The 16,381-nt window shown below is 42.6% G+C and overlaps 3 protein-coding genes across 3 annotated transcripts; 2 read left to right on the top strand and 1 right to left on the bottom strand.

Annotated features, from left to right (window-relative positions):
• Window positions 1-1,798: 1,798 nt before the first annotated feature.
• LOC311267839 (uncharacterized protein) lies at window positions 1,799-3,648 on the bottom strand. Its single transcript, XM_084371081.1, has 4 exons — window positions 3,154-3,648; window positions 2,954-3,032; window positions 2,765-2,867; window positions 1,799-2,560 (listed from the first exon to the last, which is right to left on the bottom strand). Exons 1-4 carry the CDS (start codon window positions 3,450-3,452, stop codon window positions 1,872-1,874), a joined length of 1,170 nt encoding a protein of 389 aa, XP_084227207.1. The 5' UTR covers window positions 3,453-3,648; the 3' UTR covers window positions 1,799-1,871.
• A 235-nt stretch (window positions 3,649-3,883) lies between these two features.
• On the top strand, window positions 3,884-7,743 carry pgls (6-phosphogluconolactonase). Its single transcript, XM_084370788.1, has 6 exons — window positions 3,884-3,989; window positions 4,370-4,660; window positions 4,746-4,853; window positions 4,965-5,066; window positions 6,434-6,574; window positions 6,943-7,743. Exons 2-6 carry the CDS (start codon window positions 4,397-4,399, stop codon window positions 7,087-7,089), a joined length of 762 nt encoding a protein of 253 aa, XP_084226914.1. The 5' UTR covers window positions 3,884-3,989; window positions 4,370-4,396; the 3' UTR covers window positions 7,090-7,743.
• A 109-nt stretch (window positions 7,744-7,852) lies between these two features.
• colgalt1a (collagen beta(1-O)galactosyltransferase 1a) lies at window positions 7,853-16,026 on the top strand. The gene is made up of 12 exons (XM_084371695.1): window positions 7,853-8,228; window positions 11,648-11,758; window positions 11,856-11,973; window positions 12,599-12,733; window positions 12,837-13,041; window positions 13,751-13,870; window positions 14,050-14,126; window positions 14,248-14,354; window positions 14,441-14,573; window positions 14,656-14,783; window positions 14,868-15,074; window positions 15,173-16,026. Exons 1-12 carry the CDS (start codon window positions 8,005-8,007, stop codon window positions 15,438-15,440), a joined length of 1,833 nt encoding a protein of 610 aa, XP_084227821.1. The 5' UTR covers window positions 7,853-8,004; the 3' UTR covers window positions 15,441-16,026.
• Window positions 16,027-16,381: the final 355 nt, after the last annotated feature.

Raw genomic sequence — 16,381 nt, 5'->3', positions numbered from 1 at the left:
ACAGATATTGTTTGCTACTTTTAAAAACAACCTGAACAAACCTGCACCAGATGACAAGAAATAAGCTCAATGGGACCAGTTTAACCTCAAAGAGTTCAGAGAAAGAAAGACTGTCTTTTAGGAAATTTAGGCCCCAAGTGTGACTCAGAGCTGAGTGCTGTATTTCCCGTATGACAACAGTGACACCTGCTGGCCAGAGAAAGCAACTGACCATAGAAAAAGGGATTTGATCTGTGAGCTTTAAATATGTACTTTGAATTCTTACAAGACAAATAATATGTAAATACCATATTAAAATGTCTTTTTCCCCCCATTTAAATGTCTTAGCTATAGAAGTCTCACACATGTTTTCTGCTTGTTAAAACAATGAAAAAATAAATTTTTCTATCAACACCCCTGTTGTCATTGGCTTTTTGCTTTTATGAAAAGCAGAGGTGGAGGAGGACCTGGAGAGAGCTGCAGAAGACAAACATCTGAGAGGTGGTCTGTGGTTCATTACCTCAACAACCCAACCCAATTTTAAAAAATTAAAATAAGTAAATGTTTAAAAATATGTAATGAAGAATATTTCCTATGTTTTGTCTTTGTAACCAAATGGAAGCACAAGTTAGCCTTCGCTTCTCATATCAGTAAAGGGTTTAAGTTTTATTGATAGCAAGTTCCTGAGAGAGAGAGACCTTTTCTGAAGGTGTCCACTTCTGCCATTTGCTTCCCCCCAGCTCTCTTTTCTCACTTTTTAAATTTCCACAGCCAGTGTGTGATGGTGACACTGCCTGGAGGAAGTCACATGGTTTCCACCACCGTTACAGCATTTCATTTTCTTTAGCATGACATTGGATAAAAGTCATGGTTCCCTCCACATTGTCCACATCCTCTTTCTCCTCATGTCCAAAACGCTGCCACTTGTAACAACGCGTGGAGGCTGCATGTACCTTCTCACTTGAAGGCTCATGTGTCCCAGATTTACTCTACTTTTTTTTCAAAAATGGTATAATATATTCTTGTTTTTACTATTCTGAATTACATCTTTAATAATATCATCCGTCTTGGTACAGCCCTTAAATGACAACTACTCTTGTGAATTGACACACAGTGGGCAGATTATTAGAAACAGGAGTGTCTCATTTGACTGTTTTATTTTGAAAGGGTCACATGGAGGAATTGCAACACTACATTTAATGTTTTCAACACAATTAATATCAGCAAAACTGTTGGCCTATTAATTCCAATATCAGTAATTATTACCGTGGTTGTTTAAAAAATAACAACAGTAATATCAGCACTGATAATAGTTTTTCTTTTAAAAACGATCAGTAATCAGAGGTGTATGAGACCAAACTATTTTTGTTTCAAGTGTTTCCACGTTCTTAACACCGACTCAAAGCTGTGCACCAAATATATCACACACCACCTCTGGCTGCAATGTTGCCTAATAAATAGATGTGGCAGATTTATCCTTCGTGTCACACAGTGCCCCCAGTGAGGATTTATTATCTGTTGACTCCTGAGCAGCTCCATCAGTGTTGACACGCTCAGTGGCATTTTTATGTTGGCTATTGATTGTCCACCCATTTGTAGCCTCTAGCTTTGATACCTGTAGAGTCATGGGATGCTTTCAATTTAGTTAGTACTGACAATTATCAATAACACAAGAGTGATTTATTGATTAGTTCAGTTGTCAGTCCGCTCACATAAAGTGCTGTGTTTGGGCAGTTTGGAAGGTGATTGGTTGAGACATATAAAACATTATTTTCATACACTGGAACATTTGGGTAGTAAAAGCAGGTGATACACAATCTGGAGCAAAGATATCTTTATTATGCACAAAATATTTCAGTCAAACAGCAGGAGGAGACATTCGACTGGCTGTTTTAAGTGGTTCCATTTATGAACGTCCCACTAAACGTCGGTGCGTTGGATTCACTACCATACATGTTCAAACTAGGATCTAGGTGTACTGCCAGGTGTTTTTTCAGGTTACAGTTCTTTGTAAAACCCTTACCACATTTGATACAAACATAAGGTTTTTCTCCGGTATGTGTGCGCTGATGCATATCGAGAGTGCATTTCTGAATAAAGCCCTTTCCACAAATAGGACAGCGGTATGGCTTCTCCCCGGTGTGTGTGCGCTGGTGTGTGTACAGATGCCCCTTTTGTGCGTATCTCTTTCCACACAGTGTGCACCTGAACGGTTTCTCTCCTGTGTGACTTCTTTGGTGTATTTCAAGCTGGCTAAAGCATCTGAAGCTCTTGCCGCACTGCAAGCAGCCGAACCTCTTGGCAGCCGAGTTCCTCAAGTTGTGAAGCTTCATGTTCCTGAGCACGCTTAAGCTTTGGGAGGCAACGTTTTGAGCCAAGCCTTTCCCAGCATCTGGGTTTGTGTGTGTAGGTGTGAGCTGCGGATTCCACTGCGTTTCCCTCCGCCCGGGTCCAGCGAGAGACGACTGGGTGCTCAGGATCACAAAGCTGTCAGGAAACAGAGGCTGCTGATGTTCTGCGACGGGTTTAAGACGCTGCATCAGTTCTGGACTCTTCTGGGCGTCTGTGACCGATTCCCTTCCTGTTGACAGCATATGAGCATGTTAAAATGTGGAAGTTTTTTTACATTGACGACAGTAACATGTTCTTTAAACTACAAGTGCTGCTGAAGTTTTGACTCATTATTTATACAACACTCAAGGTCCATTTAATGATATTAACAGGTAATCTCCCGAGTCAGCGGTTCACACCTTTTTAAATTGCTGTGCAGCCATTTAATACTCACTGTTTTCACTTGTCCTTTCTTGTTCAGCGTCTCCGCTGTCCAACTCTGTCGGCTCTTCCTTTACAACAATCAATTCGTGCTGCTCTTTTGGTGGATTTGGCAGCTGATGAGAAAACAGTCAATGAATTGCACCAAATAAAAAACACACAGTACAAAACAGTGATGTAATGTGACCCGTGCAGGACTCACGTCAGCTGCTGCATGCTCTTCACCTGGATGCAAACTGCTCCTCTCAGTGGACGAAGTTATGCTCTCCCATGGGCTCTCACTAGGATGTAATAAACTTAGATTGGATACACGACACAGGGTGCAGCTGACAGCAAAGGTCACGAGGGACACACAGACACACCACCTACCTACAGGCTACACACAGGAATCAGCAAGCCTACCTTTTCATGGCAGGTCTTGTCCTGTCAGGCTCCAGCAGTCCGTCCTCTGAGCCGTCCCTCACCGCTGAGCAGCCGGCAGCAGCCGCGTCCTGCCTGCTCCCCTGTGCAATGTAAAGCAATTTCTCCATCAGCTGCAGTTTCTCTGTGAGCGAGGCTATCTCGTTCCGCCCTCGAGTTATCTCTATTTTCAGCATCTTCGACTCGATCTCCACCAGTTTGCTTATTTCCATCACAGCTGTTTTGGATAACGCGTCCATGATGGAGACGAGCTGCGTCTGGAAGGAGAAGACCGCCGACATGGTTTTGCAAGGTTCCTGTTCGCAGGCGAGGGGCACGCGGACGAGTTGTGGCACTCGCGGGGTCCTAACGTTCACTGTAAAATGAAGTTACAACGCGTTACACAGCAAGAGCTGAACATGCCCACAAGGTACACGCATGAGTGTCTCTTCAAAACTCATGCAAGTGAGTTGGGTCCAGTGTAGCCACCTAGCGGCTGGGAGGGAGCATCGCACTCACTTTAAACTACAAAATGAGCTGTGGTACTGACACATCTGCCTTCATGTGCTCCATTGTCCATCGGTGTTGTGTGAAAATCTCCCAAATCTCCTGATATGTTCCGTTAAGTGCCTGGTTTTCAACTTCTTAATCCGTACGCTGACTTTTTTGTGTCGTCGCAGCTACTTAGTGAGGAACTCCACTGACCAGAATGCAGCGCGGTGTACGCACAGAATGTGATTGGCCGGTGGGAACTCGATTCAGGAAGTAGTGCGTGGAATTAGATTTGCCGACTGAAAATCCTCCTCATGACAGTCTGCACCTGAGACTCTCCCCTCTTGGTAAAGAAACTTCGTCTTTTGGGAAACTGCGCGGTTAAAGCTAAAACGTTACGGTTGTTTGAGATGTCAGTAAATAAGCATCGTTTCTCTGGCGTCTTCCTGGTAGTTTCTGATGCGTTATCATGCAGAAATAGCTGGAGTCTGTAGCTTTTGTCTCCTGTCCTGTGTTTGCACTGCCTCAGCCTTATTACAGTGCACTATATAGTTAACGGTGGTATATATTTAGAAGTATATATTATGAAACATAGGGCTTTAATATACCAAAACAATCACTTCAGTGGAGAATATTTAGAGACATATGATGAAGTACAGGTTGTGTTGTAATGGACTTCCTTCTATATTGCTCAAAACCAGTTTTTCTTCCTTTCTCTTCTACCTAGTAACTCCTTTAATCACACACATCTCTCATGGCTGCCAGAAGAGTGGTTGTCTTCCCCTCCTCAGCAGAGCTTGGACCGGTGCTGGCCCAGCTGGTGACATCCCGTGCAGAGAAGGCCATCACCTCTCGTGGCAGGTTCACCCTGGGGCTCTCCGGAGGAAGTCTTGTGTCCATGCTGGGCAAAGAGCTGGTCGCCCTGCCAGACCTGGACTGCAGCAAGTGGGTGGTTGGTTTCTGTGATGAGCGACTGGTTCCCTTTGACGATCCTGAGAGCACCTATGGGCTCTACAAGGTTTGTTTTCTTGTGTCATGGCTACATTAATTCATGTTTTTTCTCCTACAATGGGGTCACATGTAACACTTTGTTTCTTTTCCAGAGTCATTTGTTTTCCAAGGTCAACATCCCGGACAGCGGGATCTTAACCATCAACTCCTCTCTGCCAGTAAACGAGTGTGCTGAGGACTATACACGCAAACTAAAGGAGGTGTAATATCTGTTAATGTCCTGTGATCAGTTCTGCTTACATTCACATAGACTTGTTGTTTGAGAGCGCAACATTAAGCATAAAATTTACAGGATTGTTTTAAACATGCAGGTCTTCCCTGATGACGATTTCCCTGTGTTTGACCTGCTACTGCTGGGTATGGGGCCTGATGGACACACCTGTTCCCTCTTCCCAGAGCACCCTCTTCTGGAGGTGAGGCCTATACCATACTTGACAACCCTCCCGATTTTCCCGCGAGACTGGTTTATTCATTGGGTCACAATTGTCCTGTATTTCTCCCGATTTAAGACCATTTTTCAACCTTTTTAGTCACGACAACTTCCTTCTGGCACTATACAGCATGTAGTCTATTGCACTGCTGTGAGTTAACCTCCTCAATGAGTGAGAGAAAACCGATGAATGGAGAAGAGAAAGAAATACTCAGATGTCCTGGAAAGAATTCTTGTTTCTTAGGGAAAGTTTTAAAGTTTTTCCATGATGTATTTTTCCATTGTTCATGGGGGTCGCAACATAATTCACCATTGAGAGGCCAACAAATATAGTGAAGTGGCGTGCACAGACTCTAAGGGACAGAGGCAAAATATTAATGAATGAGTGAAAACTGATGAATGTTAGTTTATGCCTGAAATTTACGAAGTTCACTTTTAATAAGAAGAATTATTCTTATTAAAATGGCAAACGTAAGAATTCCCTAACCCTCCCTACTTTTGAGGAAGTTGGAAAGTACTGGCTGTACTCCAAACATATAGTAGGAACGTGAATATAATTTATTTTTGACTGTATGTGTACTGAGTTCTTATGAAAAAGGGTGAATGCAGAAAGATACCCCTGCTCTGATTCTCCACCAGGCACATCTCAGACTTAATATGATTCAGCTGATTAAACCAATTAGGGATTCTAGCTGTGTGAAAGGAATGTTTCATATTTTAATAAAACACACATGTTTCTTATATTTTGTAACATTGTGGTCCTTAAACCACCACTTCACTTCTTGATGTTGAACTATATTGGTTTCTCTGTTTAAAGAATGCCTATACATTAGCCGCAGCTTATTGAATTATAAGGTTGCTGGTATTCGGCAGATGTTGCTTTAAATGTGACCTCTCGGTTACAGACATATGTATTTTGTATTCTCAGTCGTATGTATTTTTTCTCAGTCGTATGTATTTTTCCCGCAGTTGTCATATGAAACACATTATTTAGTTTAATTCTGGCAGAGCTACTAGTTGAGGTCTGGAGGCATGTTGGGATTTACTCTTTGATGTTTTTCCTGATGTGCTAGTCTAAAATAATAATGTGTATTTTGTCTGTAATTTTGAAAACACTCCCTTCACTATGTATGGATCATTTATAGCTTTTATTTAAGCACAACTTGGTCTTTGTGGTCTCCTCTGACACCCCTACATGCTACACTCCTGCGAGGCAGTCTGGCTCATGTTGCATCATGTATTTGACAGTTGGTGTATACAGTTGGGTTGTGGTTGTCCCATTGCTACTTCTTAGCGACTGTAAGCATTACGCGTGATATATGACTGCGTTTGCGTGTGCTCCAAATTCAGGAAACCAAGAAGATTGTGGCCCCCATCAGCGACTCTCCCAAACCACCGCCACAGCGTGTAACTATGACTTTCCCAGTGGTGAACTCTGCGCGCTGTGTGGCTTTTGTGTCAACAGGAGGAAGCAAAGCACCCGTTTTGAAGGTAACATTTAGAGGCTTTTATTGAAGATGCACATTTCAAGTTCTGAATCATAAAACCCAGCTATTTCCACACAATAAATCAGCCTCGGCCAGGTTCAGACACAAAACCCATTAAATATGAGACGAAGATGAGATAGAACAATGCAGAAAATGTAATTAACCATGCTCTGTGGGGTAATTGCAGGATTCAGTAGTAGAAACCATGATGGGACTTGGGAAAGTGAAGAAAACAGATGAATATATCTATTCGATCACAACTGATTAAAAAACATTTCTGGATTTGTGCTTTTACAAACTGCAGGTTCAGCAGAGATATGTGTATTTTTATCATTGCTGTTGCATTGTAACACAGTGAGCCTTATCTTGCAGGAAGTGCTGGAGGGCAGAGAGGGTCCAGCTTTCCCAGCGGCACGTGTTGTCCCGACTAACGGCGAGCTGTTCTGGCTTGTTGACGACCCTGCAGCCGCCTCCTTAACCATCCAGGTCGAGAGGCCCGGCTCCGGGGCCAAACTCTAGAGCCACCACTGATGTTACAGCGTGAATGAAGAGATTGGAAAATAGTGCAGTACATTCCTACCTTCACATGAGAGTGCTGTTGGTTTATGTAGGTGAGATAATGAGATAGGATGTAAGGATAAAGGACAAAAAAACACTGAGGCCACTTTGTAATTTTAAGCATTACATTTAGCACTTATTGCAGGTTGTGTGTCAGAAGTGAAGTCTTTATTCAAGAGTGCACTGAATAAAATAATTTCTTGGATGTAAATTAGATTCATGGTGAGTCAGAGTCACAGTGTAACGCAAGATAAATCTGAGCAATGAAATAGTTGTGACATGGCAAGCAACAACTATGTAGTAGGCTTAAACAGAAAAGATAAACAGATTATTGGAAAGATCTAAGATACAGGCAAGAAAATAGATAGAGATAAGATAAACCCAGCAAGGGTAGATAAATAATAAAACATCTAATCAGTAAAAAAACTAGCAATTTTTCATGTATTGGGTCCATTAATCTGACATCATCATCAATATACTGTAAAATGTTTCTGAGTTGCCTTCACTGCTCTTTGTAAAATAGAAAATCCAGTCCCACAGCATTCCTTTGTTACTTAGTTGTTTTTTATTATAAATGAAACGAATAAAATCCTAATAAAACATTTGCCCACCGGTTTTCTCTCTTTTTCTTTTCTTTTTCTTTCTTTTTTTTTTTTGACTGTGCATTCACGGTCACAAGCCCATCCCCTTTAAAATTATTCATCCCACCCCTTTAAAGCTCAACTTCGCGGTGTTGTCACATCAGGAGCTGCTGCACAGATTTATATTTTTTTTTTTGCTCCTCTGTGTGATGACTGCGCAAAGTAAAGAGACACCTCTTTAAAACAGCACGTACTTTAGATTAATGCTTTAACTATTAGTTAATTTACTGCCGCCATGTTCGGGCTCGCCTGCCTCCCCGCCGCCCCGCTCCTCCTGCTCCTGTCCTGCTGCAGTCCTGCCCGGGGATATTTCGCGGAGGAGCGCTGGAACCCCGAGTCTCCGCTGCTCGCTCCCCGGGTTCTCCTCGCCCTCGTCTGCAGGAACTCCGAGCACTCTTTGCCGTATTTCCTCGGCACTATTGAGCGTCTCAACTATCCCAAGGACCGTATGGCTCTGTGGTGAGTTGTTTACTCCTCCAAGGTGTCTTATTTTCTTATAAGCTAGTAAGCAGCTAAGAAGTAAAGTTCCAGTTTGTAGCTAAGATCATTAAAAGTTTAAGTTTTGTCTTTCTGGAGGAAACTAATCTCGTGAAAACGTGTCATTGCTGCTCGTTCGGCTTTTTTGGCTGAAGCGATCGGAAAGGGGTGGATCCACAGAGACACTGTGGCTAATATGGACATTAATGGTAATAAAATGTGCTGCGAGTTAAAAACCGTCCGACACATTTAATCAAGCAGGGAAACAACAATGAAGTGAAGTGGACTGCACATCACTGATGAACGTGTGTCTCCTGTGGCCGCTGCTGAGCAGAGGTGAGCGCATCTGGTCACCGTGCGCATCCGATCGGCCATGCATTGATCTGTATACGTGGAGGGGAGGGGACGGGACTGATCTGTCCACGAGGGGAGCTGTGCCATTTAACATACAAGTCCTAACAAAGAGCAGCATTGTGATGTCTGCACTGTCCATCAATACACAAGCACGGGTCTTAGACACATACCTCCAGTCTTCACCTCCTGACAGCCAGTTAGGCCTCTGTGTGTGTCTCCCACTAGATCATTTCAGGGACCACACACATTTTTTTAAACACATGGATCTCCATCTTGTAAAGCTTGAGCCCCAGGGAGCCCCCTCTGTTCGTATTACTGTGGAGAGAAGTGGGATTTAAAGCATACGACCAGAAAACAATAAAGATGCAGATATTTATCGACCGATATTGGGAAATTCATATTATTAGCTATTTATCGGTATCTGAAAAATTCCTGCTGACAAACAGAGCTGCTTTCAAGTGCGGCATTTACAAACTCAGATAAAGTTGGTGGTTGTTTGCACCTTGAAAGTTTGTTCGATCCACCAATCCACCTATAAACAAAGCAAAGAAGAAGAATATGTAATCTTGAATCATCTTTATTTGTTCGCTACACATGAGCCTTTGTAACCCTCAGGTGTGCATAAACTACAGGTTATGAACTTTTTTCTAAAAAACAGAAATGTGAAATTTACGGTTATCTTATGAAAGCAAGAGAAGCAGAGACTAGGCCATTTGTATCGACAGAAAAAAATGCATATCCATAGAAAACAAACCCCACAGTTTATCCTCTATTCTACCATTTTAGTGTCTTGAATATTTGCCCTACATGCTAAATAATTATGGAAACTCAAACCTAGTTGAATTGTGGCTCAGTAAACGCGATTCTGTCGGCCATTTTCAGACCAAACACCGTTGCGCACCCTATCTGTAATTTGTGACAAACTTAACTTTCCAAGGCAATTACTGAGTGGGAAGAGCAAATAGATGTTATAGACTGTTTAAACATCTGTCTGCCGTGCTCAGGCACAAGTCAGGGGAAGTGAAAGGGAGGTGTTTCTCACATAATAACTCAACATGCTCCAACAACCCCTTGTGCTGAAACCCTCAGAGCAGTTTGCCTGGATGCCTTGAGGGCACAGAAAGGTTTGCGCTTCGCTCATCAGCCTGACGAACAACTTTACACTTTATTTACAGACTTTATACAAGAGAAACTGTTTGATTTCTCCGATTTTGTTTGGTGCTGATTTGTCTGAGGTAAGGGAAGTTTTGTTTTGACATGTTCTCCAAGCACATCCAGCTACATCTGGAAAGTTCAAACAGTCGTGAGATGTTGTAAACACTACATGCTGTGAGCCTTTTACTGAAGCTTTATGCAGCAGCAGCATGTAAGCATGCCAAATCTTCAGAGTCTGGACTGGCCAAACTGTCATTTAAGTCTCTGTTGTCTGCAATTAGCCCCACATCTCTGCTCCACTAGAGCAGCGATAGAGCAAATGTAAGTTAAACACCATTTGTGGATGTATGTTTAGAGCACCAGTCATACATGATCCAGAGCTATGTTTCTTAACCAATATTTATATAAGCTGAACATGAGGCGGAAGAGTCAGTGTAATGTGAGGTTTGAGACTTTGGAAAAGTGGACGGCGGGAGTGAGTGAAGAAATGGTTTAGCAGGGAGCTGCAGTGTTCTCACAGGTCCATGTGAAATCTGTCGAGATAACCCAGCTTGGCTCTCATCCTGTTTAGCAAAATACAACCTCAGCTGACTTTACTGCAGCTGTTGCACTTTATGCAGCAGAGACTTGTGACCTAAAATACACTAGATGGCTTAAGAAAGGAAAAGCTGTGGATGTTGTGGCATTCATCCCCACTTTCTCAATACAGAGATTCAAGCAGATGTCATGACTCTCTGGTTAACACATGGCTGGATTTCCTTTTTCTCCAGAATTAGATAAAGACATGCCAGCTGTCTAACTTATGTTCATTTGTCTCGCTCATGATTTCAGCCAGTTTGCATCATCATCATGTTAGTTGCGGCCCTAGTTTCAAGGAACTAAAAGGTTTCTTCAGTTCGATGTTGACTTTGTTCCCACCAAGAAGATTCAAGGCAAATGAGCACCCTGACGAAAAGAAATGTTTGTGTTGGAATATACAACAACGAAGGCGCCATACAAAGTGGCAAACAGGCATTATTATTTTTAGGACACGGCGACAACAGTAGGCATGGAGGATTGTGATATCGATGTTAATGTGTTGAAGCACAATGAACAAAAAACAAAATGGTTTGAGGCTGCAAGCCCCACCTCGAAAGATCCTCCACCTTTGGACAGCACCACCCCAAGCAGGCTTTTTGGGGAGTAAAGTACTCTTGCCAGAATCGTATTCTGACCCTGGCTCTTCTGTGGAAAGGCACTTAGTTCCTCTGAAGGTTCCTGGGAAATGCTGTTTGGCAATCTTTAACGCTCTCACAAGGAACTTTCATTTTGTTGTTGATTCTGGCAGTCCCTGTGGACAAAGTGAGGCAAAGTACATCAGCTTCTCAGATCAGCTTCTTTCCTCAGCTCATCAACACTCTGCATAAAAAATAGTTTTCATTTTCTGAATGGTTTAACCCGGATAAATCTGAATCTAACTGATGGGCATGAAGAATAACTATGGTAACTATTTAGAAATAGCCAATCTTCTTGCTTATGTAGGTCATATAGAGGCATTAGTAATACATTGAGACTGTTTCATAACCAGTTAAAAGTTCTTTGTAGTACGTTCAAAGTTTGATATGCTGCCCTAAATTATATCAACTAGATATCCAGTGTTATGTTCAGTGATGTTGGTCTCATTAACACCTGTGTCAGTTCTCACAGCGGCAGACAATGAGCTTACAAAAAGTGAACACTGGGCTTTTGTTAATTGAGTCTTGGTATCGTCTTTCAGCTCTTGTCTCAGCTTGAATCCAGCCTGGCAGCAGCACAACATTCAACCATTGTTACTGTTTCTCAGTTGTGGATAATGTTCAACTCCTCTGGTGTTGAATGCAGTTCATTCTGATCATTTTGTTGTACATTGACAGGGTGGCAACTGATCATAACGAGGACAACACCACAACCCTTCTGCGTGACTGGCTTGTCAAGGTGCAGAACCTTTACCATTATGTGGAGTGGAGGCCAAAAGAGGAACCCAGGTTGGTTATTTAGTAGAGTTTCTAGTGAAATATTATGTTGCTACAGGGCTCACAGAGCTGATAAGATCAATGACATGTATCTGACTGTCTCTTTAAGTCATTATCAGGATGAAGATGGTCCGAAGCAGTGGATGGACTCCCGTTACGAGCATGTTATGAAACTTCGGCAAGTAGCACTGGAGTCAGCTCGTGAGATGTGGGCGGACTACTTTATGGTAGGTCTACAAGACTATTCTTTACAGGCGCAAAAAGAAAGCACAGTAACACTGAGACATTTTCCATTTTAAGCACTGAGCCAGTGCTCCTACCCAGACTGTCTTTATTGTTCAGTAATAGCAGCAGAAGTACAGAGACGAGTCCAAAGCACCACCACAATGTAATTTAAGCCCCAGGAAGGGTGTTGAAAATTGACCCAGTTATATTTTTGTGTCTCTTATGGTTGAAGTTATCTGGTCTGGGTCATCTGCAGCCATACGCTGACACTAAGCTTGACTCCACCATATTTTAACATGCAGCTCCGTTCACATTTCTATTTGTATTCCCCGGCCCAGCCCACATTGTCGCGCTCCAGTGGGGTATAATTTTGAAGCAAAGTATATCCAGAATTGCAATAATTCTGTGCTACAATTTTTTTGGAAACTCTTAGCCTTCCCCCTTGAAAACTTAAAATGAATAGCCTGTGTTTTTTTTTAGTTCTCAGTTTTAGTGCCCATTTAGCCTTGGTGACCTGTTTTGACCATTTTTTCCTGAAGATGCCTGCACCAGTTCATGATGTGCCACATCTGCATCTCAGACTATTGACAAACATATTTTACAGTTTATCTTCTCTTCCTTGTGTAGTTGGTGGACTGTGACAACCTCCTCACCAATCCAGATGTGCTCTGGAAGCTCATGAAAGAGAATAAGACCATCATCGCTCCAATGCTTGAATCCCGTGCAGCCTATTCAAACTTCTGGTGTGGAATGACCTCCCAGGTACTGTGCTGACGATTGGGTGTACATGCTTATGTATGTCATGTGTTTTCTAAGGGTTTATCTAAAAAAAAATCTAAATTCAACTGTTAATCTGCTTCCACAGGGTTACTATAAGCGCACCCCTGCCTACATACCTATGAGGAAGCATGTGCGTAGGGGCTGTTTTGCAGTTCCCATGGTCCACTCCACCTTCTTGATAGACCTGAGGAAAGAGGCGTCCAGGCAGCTGGCCTTTCACCCACCACACCCAGAATACAGCTGGGCTTTTGATGACATCATTGTGTTTGCCTTCTCTGCCCGGATGGCAGGTATTTCACAATTCAGAGCCTTAATCCGAAGATGTTACACATTTGTCTTTAACCTTTTTAAACATACTACAGTAAGTTTTAACTGGTTATGAAACACTGATGCCTCTATATGATAAACAACATAAGCAAACAAGACCATCAGCGAGAAGACTGGCTATTTCTATCAGGTTATTCTTAATGCCTGTCACGGGTCAGATTCCCTACCAAATAATGAGTCATAAAACTAAAGCATTTTTTTATGGTAGAGTGCTGGAGATGAACTGAAGGGCTCACAGCCGGAGAAAAGAAGCTCCTCTATAGTCTGGCGGTACGTCAGCAGAACTAGCTTTAACCGAACATACGTTGGCCTTGCTACCGAGCTTTACAGTATGTTGCTGTTGGCTTATTATAGTGAAGACATAGCATTACTGTTATCGAGCACCAGAAACCTAGGTGCATGAATGGTGCTTACAGATTTTACTTTGTTTCACCATCGTCATATTACAGTTAAGTCTTACATAGCCACAAATAGATACATTACCTCATTACTATGCCTCCTGCAAACAGCTGTGTGTAGAAACACAGTTGCTTCTGTCTTTCACTTGCTTCTAAAACAAATGCACACACTAGACGGATCAAGATCTTGAAACCGAAGGCGGTAGTGCTGATACTGCTTTTGTCCACCACAGCTGCAACAAATATTAAAGTTTGCATCCTCTGCTCGCTACAGATGTCCAAATGTTCGTGTGTAATAAGGAGACCTATGGTCAACTCCCCGTTCCACTGCGAGCCCACAATACTTTACAAGACGAAGCTGACAGCTTCTTGCACTCCTTGCTGGAGGCAAATGGTGAGTAGCTTGCATTCGGACATGCAGAGGGGTTTGCTTTTGCATTCAACTTCCTTTTTTTCCTCTGGCTTTAAGTCTGTATTCTACTTTCTGCTGCTTTATCTAATGATAACTATCAGCATGGGTTTCCGTATATCATTTATACCATTTCTGCATCCATCTTCCCTCTCACTGTGTAGTGCGAAATCCACCAGTGATGCCCTCCAAATACATACCTGTTCCTAGAAAACAACCTGACAAAATGGGCTTCGATGAGGTGAGTATGGAGTGATGTGAAGATGGAATCTGCAAAAATGGCCCTCTATCCACTTTCTGTGCTGAATGCCCCCCCCCTGCTGTTAAAAATCAGTAATTACACTGGCTCTCCTGTTGTGTAGGTGTTTATGATAAACCTAAAAAGGCGCACAGACCGCCGAGACCGTATGGTGAGGACATTATACGAACAGGAGATTGCATGTAAGGTCATTGCAGCTGTAGATGGAAAGTAAGTTTGCTTCGTTTAATGAGTACTTTACACTTATTTAGCACTTGTTGATCACATGTTCTCATTACCAATGTTCTCTATTTCAGAGCGATGAATATCAGTGAAGTTAATGCTTTGGGCATCCACATGCTCCCTGGCTACAGTGACCCCTATCATGGTCGACCACTGACAAAGGGAGAGCTAGGATGCTTCCTTTCCCACTATAACATCTGGAAAGAGGTGAACCTCAGACGCAAAGCATTTGAACATTGGTGAATCAGAGAGACGGGTGACTTATCGGTAAATCTGTGTCTGGCCTTAGATTGTGGAACGAGGTCTGGACACCTCCCTAGTGATTGAAGACGATCTGCGCTTTGAGATCTTCTTCAAACGCCGCTTAAAGAACTTGATGAGGGAGGTGGAGGAAGAAGGACTGGACTGGGATCTCATGTGAGTTTGTGGTTCCTCCACATGAATTTGACCTGTATTTGCCCATTCAGTTTCTTTTCACTCCTGTCTGTTTCTTTCTTCCAGTTATATTGGTCGCAAGAGAATGCAAATTGATCACCCAGAGAAAGCCGTGCCTAATATACACAACTTAGTGGAAGCGGACTATTCGTATTGGACACTAGGTTATATGATATCGTTACAAGGTGCGATGAAGCTTTTGAAAGCAGAACCACTCAAGAGGATTTTGCCAGTGGATGAGTTTCTTCCCATCATGTTCAATAAGCATCCTGTGTAAGTGTTTTCTGCCTATTACAAATACACGCACACACAACAAATACTGTACATGTTTTTGTGTCATCTTTTTCTTGACATTTCATTCTCCTCCACAGGTCTGATTATATGGAACAGTTTGAAACCAGGAACCTGAAGGCATTTTCAGCCGAGCCTCTTCTGGTGTATCCAACACACTACACAGGCGACAACGGGTATATCAGCGACACTGAGACCTCCACAGTGTGGGATAATGACAAGGTCCGTACAGACTGGGACAGAGCGCGCTCGGGAAAAACTCACGAGCAGGCCGAGATCAGCACCGAGGCCCAGAACTCGGATGTGCTCCAGTCGCCTTTAGACAGTACAGCACGGGAGGAGCTATGAGAGGAACTGAGGGAGGCCCTTGGATTTAGAGCTGTATAGGACAAACCCCCTCGATTAATTAATCATGTTTCATCTTTGATAATTTGATTTTGCATCACAGCCGGGATGTGACACGTTAAAAAGGGATCAGGGTTGTCCTATGTTTTCTGTCATGTGGTCTGTTTGTAGTTTCTACTTTGTAAAGGCACTAGACTTGCCGTTTTGGGATGGCATTTGCAGTACCCACCTTCTGTCTGTCATACAGAAATGAACCTATACACTCGCAAAGAAAGCGACCGTTACATTTTCAGTCAGTCCTAATTTGACATTACAATGTGAAATGCTTCTTTTATAAATTTCTCAAGATTACAAATGAATTTCGCCTCAACCACACTGTATGTCACTGAGCAAAACCAGGACTTTCGACTGGTAATCATTCTAAATTCATCGGTTTTCATTGTGAAAAGTCCAAGAGGAAAAGCATCTGCATGTTTTTTTTTTTTGCTATGATCTTCGGTAGTTTCTCTCTCTAAACTTCACATTGCTGTGTTAATTATAATAATTAGCCAACACTTGCTTGCAACAGAACGTTACCAAAGTGATAAAACACACATGCAACAGCTCAGAATCATAGATTTGCAGTACTGCTGTGGATTATATACCAATGCAATTTGTTATCCCTGCGTCCCACAACTTTATGATTGTTTCCAGACTAATGGCGCCAACAAGCTGTTAACATGATTATAGACGGGACAAACGACTGTACACACCTCAAACGTGGTGGTTTTGGGAGGAACGTGGTTATAAATGCTTTTTAAGTTCCCCCCAAAAGGAACCCACCCAACCACATCCATACACACTCTCACACTCTTAATTATTGTCACTTAAATCTGACTAGGCATTTTGGGTGAACAAGACTTGATAATACGCTGCTGCAAAAGATGTAGAGTTTGGATCTTACT

The sequence above is a fragment of the Pagrus pagrus genome (genome assembly GCF_965226575.1).
Source record: "Pagrus pagrus genome assembly, chromosome: 13".
Lineage (NCBI taxonomy): Eukaryota > Metazoa > Chordata > Actinopteri > Spariformes > Sparidae > Pagrus > Pagrus pagrus.
The sequence above is the reverse complement of the archived record's forward strand: the minus strand, read 5'-3'. Positions and strand labels throughout refer to the sequence as shown.

Excerpts from the sequence above, each read along its gene's own strand:
- LOC311267839 (XM_084371081.1), bottom strand. The coding sequence starts at position 3,452 with ATGTCGGCGGTCTTCTCCTTCCAGACGCAGCTCGTCTCCATCATGGAC. Across the intron at positions 3,033-3,153 it reads ACAAGACCTGCCATGAAAAG|TGAGAGCCCATGGGAGAGCA; the intron begins GTAGGCTTGCTG and ends ATTACATCCTAG. Across the intron at positions 2,561-2,764 it reads AGAAAGGACAAGTGAAAACA|GAAGGGAATCGGTCACAGAC; the intron begins GTGAGTATTAAA and ends TGCTGTCAACAG.
- pgls (XM_084370788.1), top strand. The coding sequence starts at position 4,397 with ATGGCTGCCAGAAGAGTGGTTGTCTTCCCCTCCTCAGCAGAGCTTGGA. Across the intron at positions 5,067-6,433 it reads CAGAGCACCCTCTTCTGGAG|GAAACCAAGAAGATTGTGGC; the intron begins GTGAGGCCTATA and ends CTCCAAATTCAG. Across the intron at positions 6,575-6,942 it reads GCAAAGCACCCGTTTTGAAG|GAAGTGCTGGAGGGCAGAGA; the intron begins GTAACATTTAGA and ends CTTATCTTGCAG.
- colgalt1a (XM_084371695.1), top strand. The coding sequence starts at position 8,005 with ATGTTCGGGCTCGCCTGCCTCCCCGCCGCCCCGCTCCTCCTGCTCCTG. Across the intron at positions 11,974-12,598 it reads TGTGGGCGGACTACTTTATG|TTGGTGGACTGTGACAACCT; the intron begins GTAGGTCTACAA and ends TTCCTTGTGTAG. Across the intron at positions 14,127-14,247 it reads ACAAAATGGGCTTCGATGAG|GTGTTTATGATAAACCTAAA; the intron begins GTGAGTATGGAG and ends CCTGTTGTGTAG.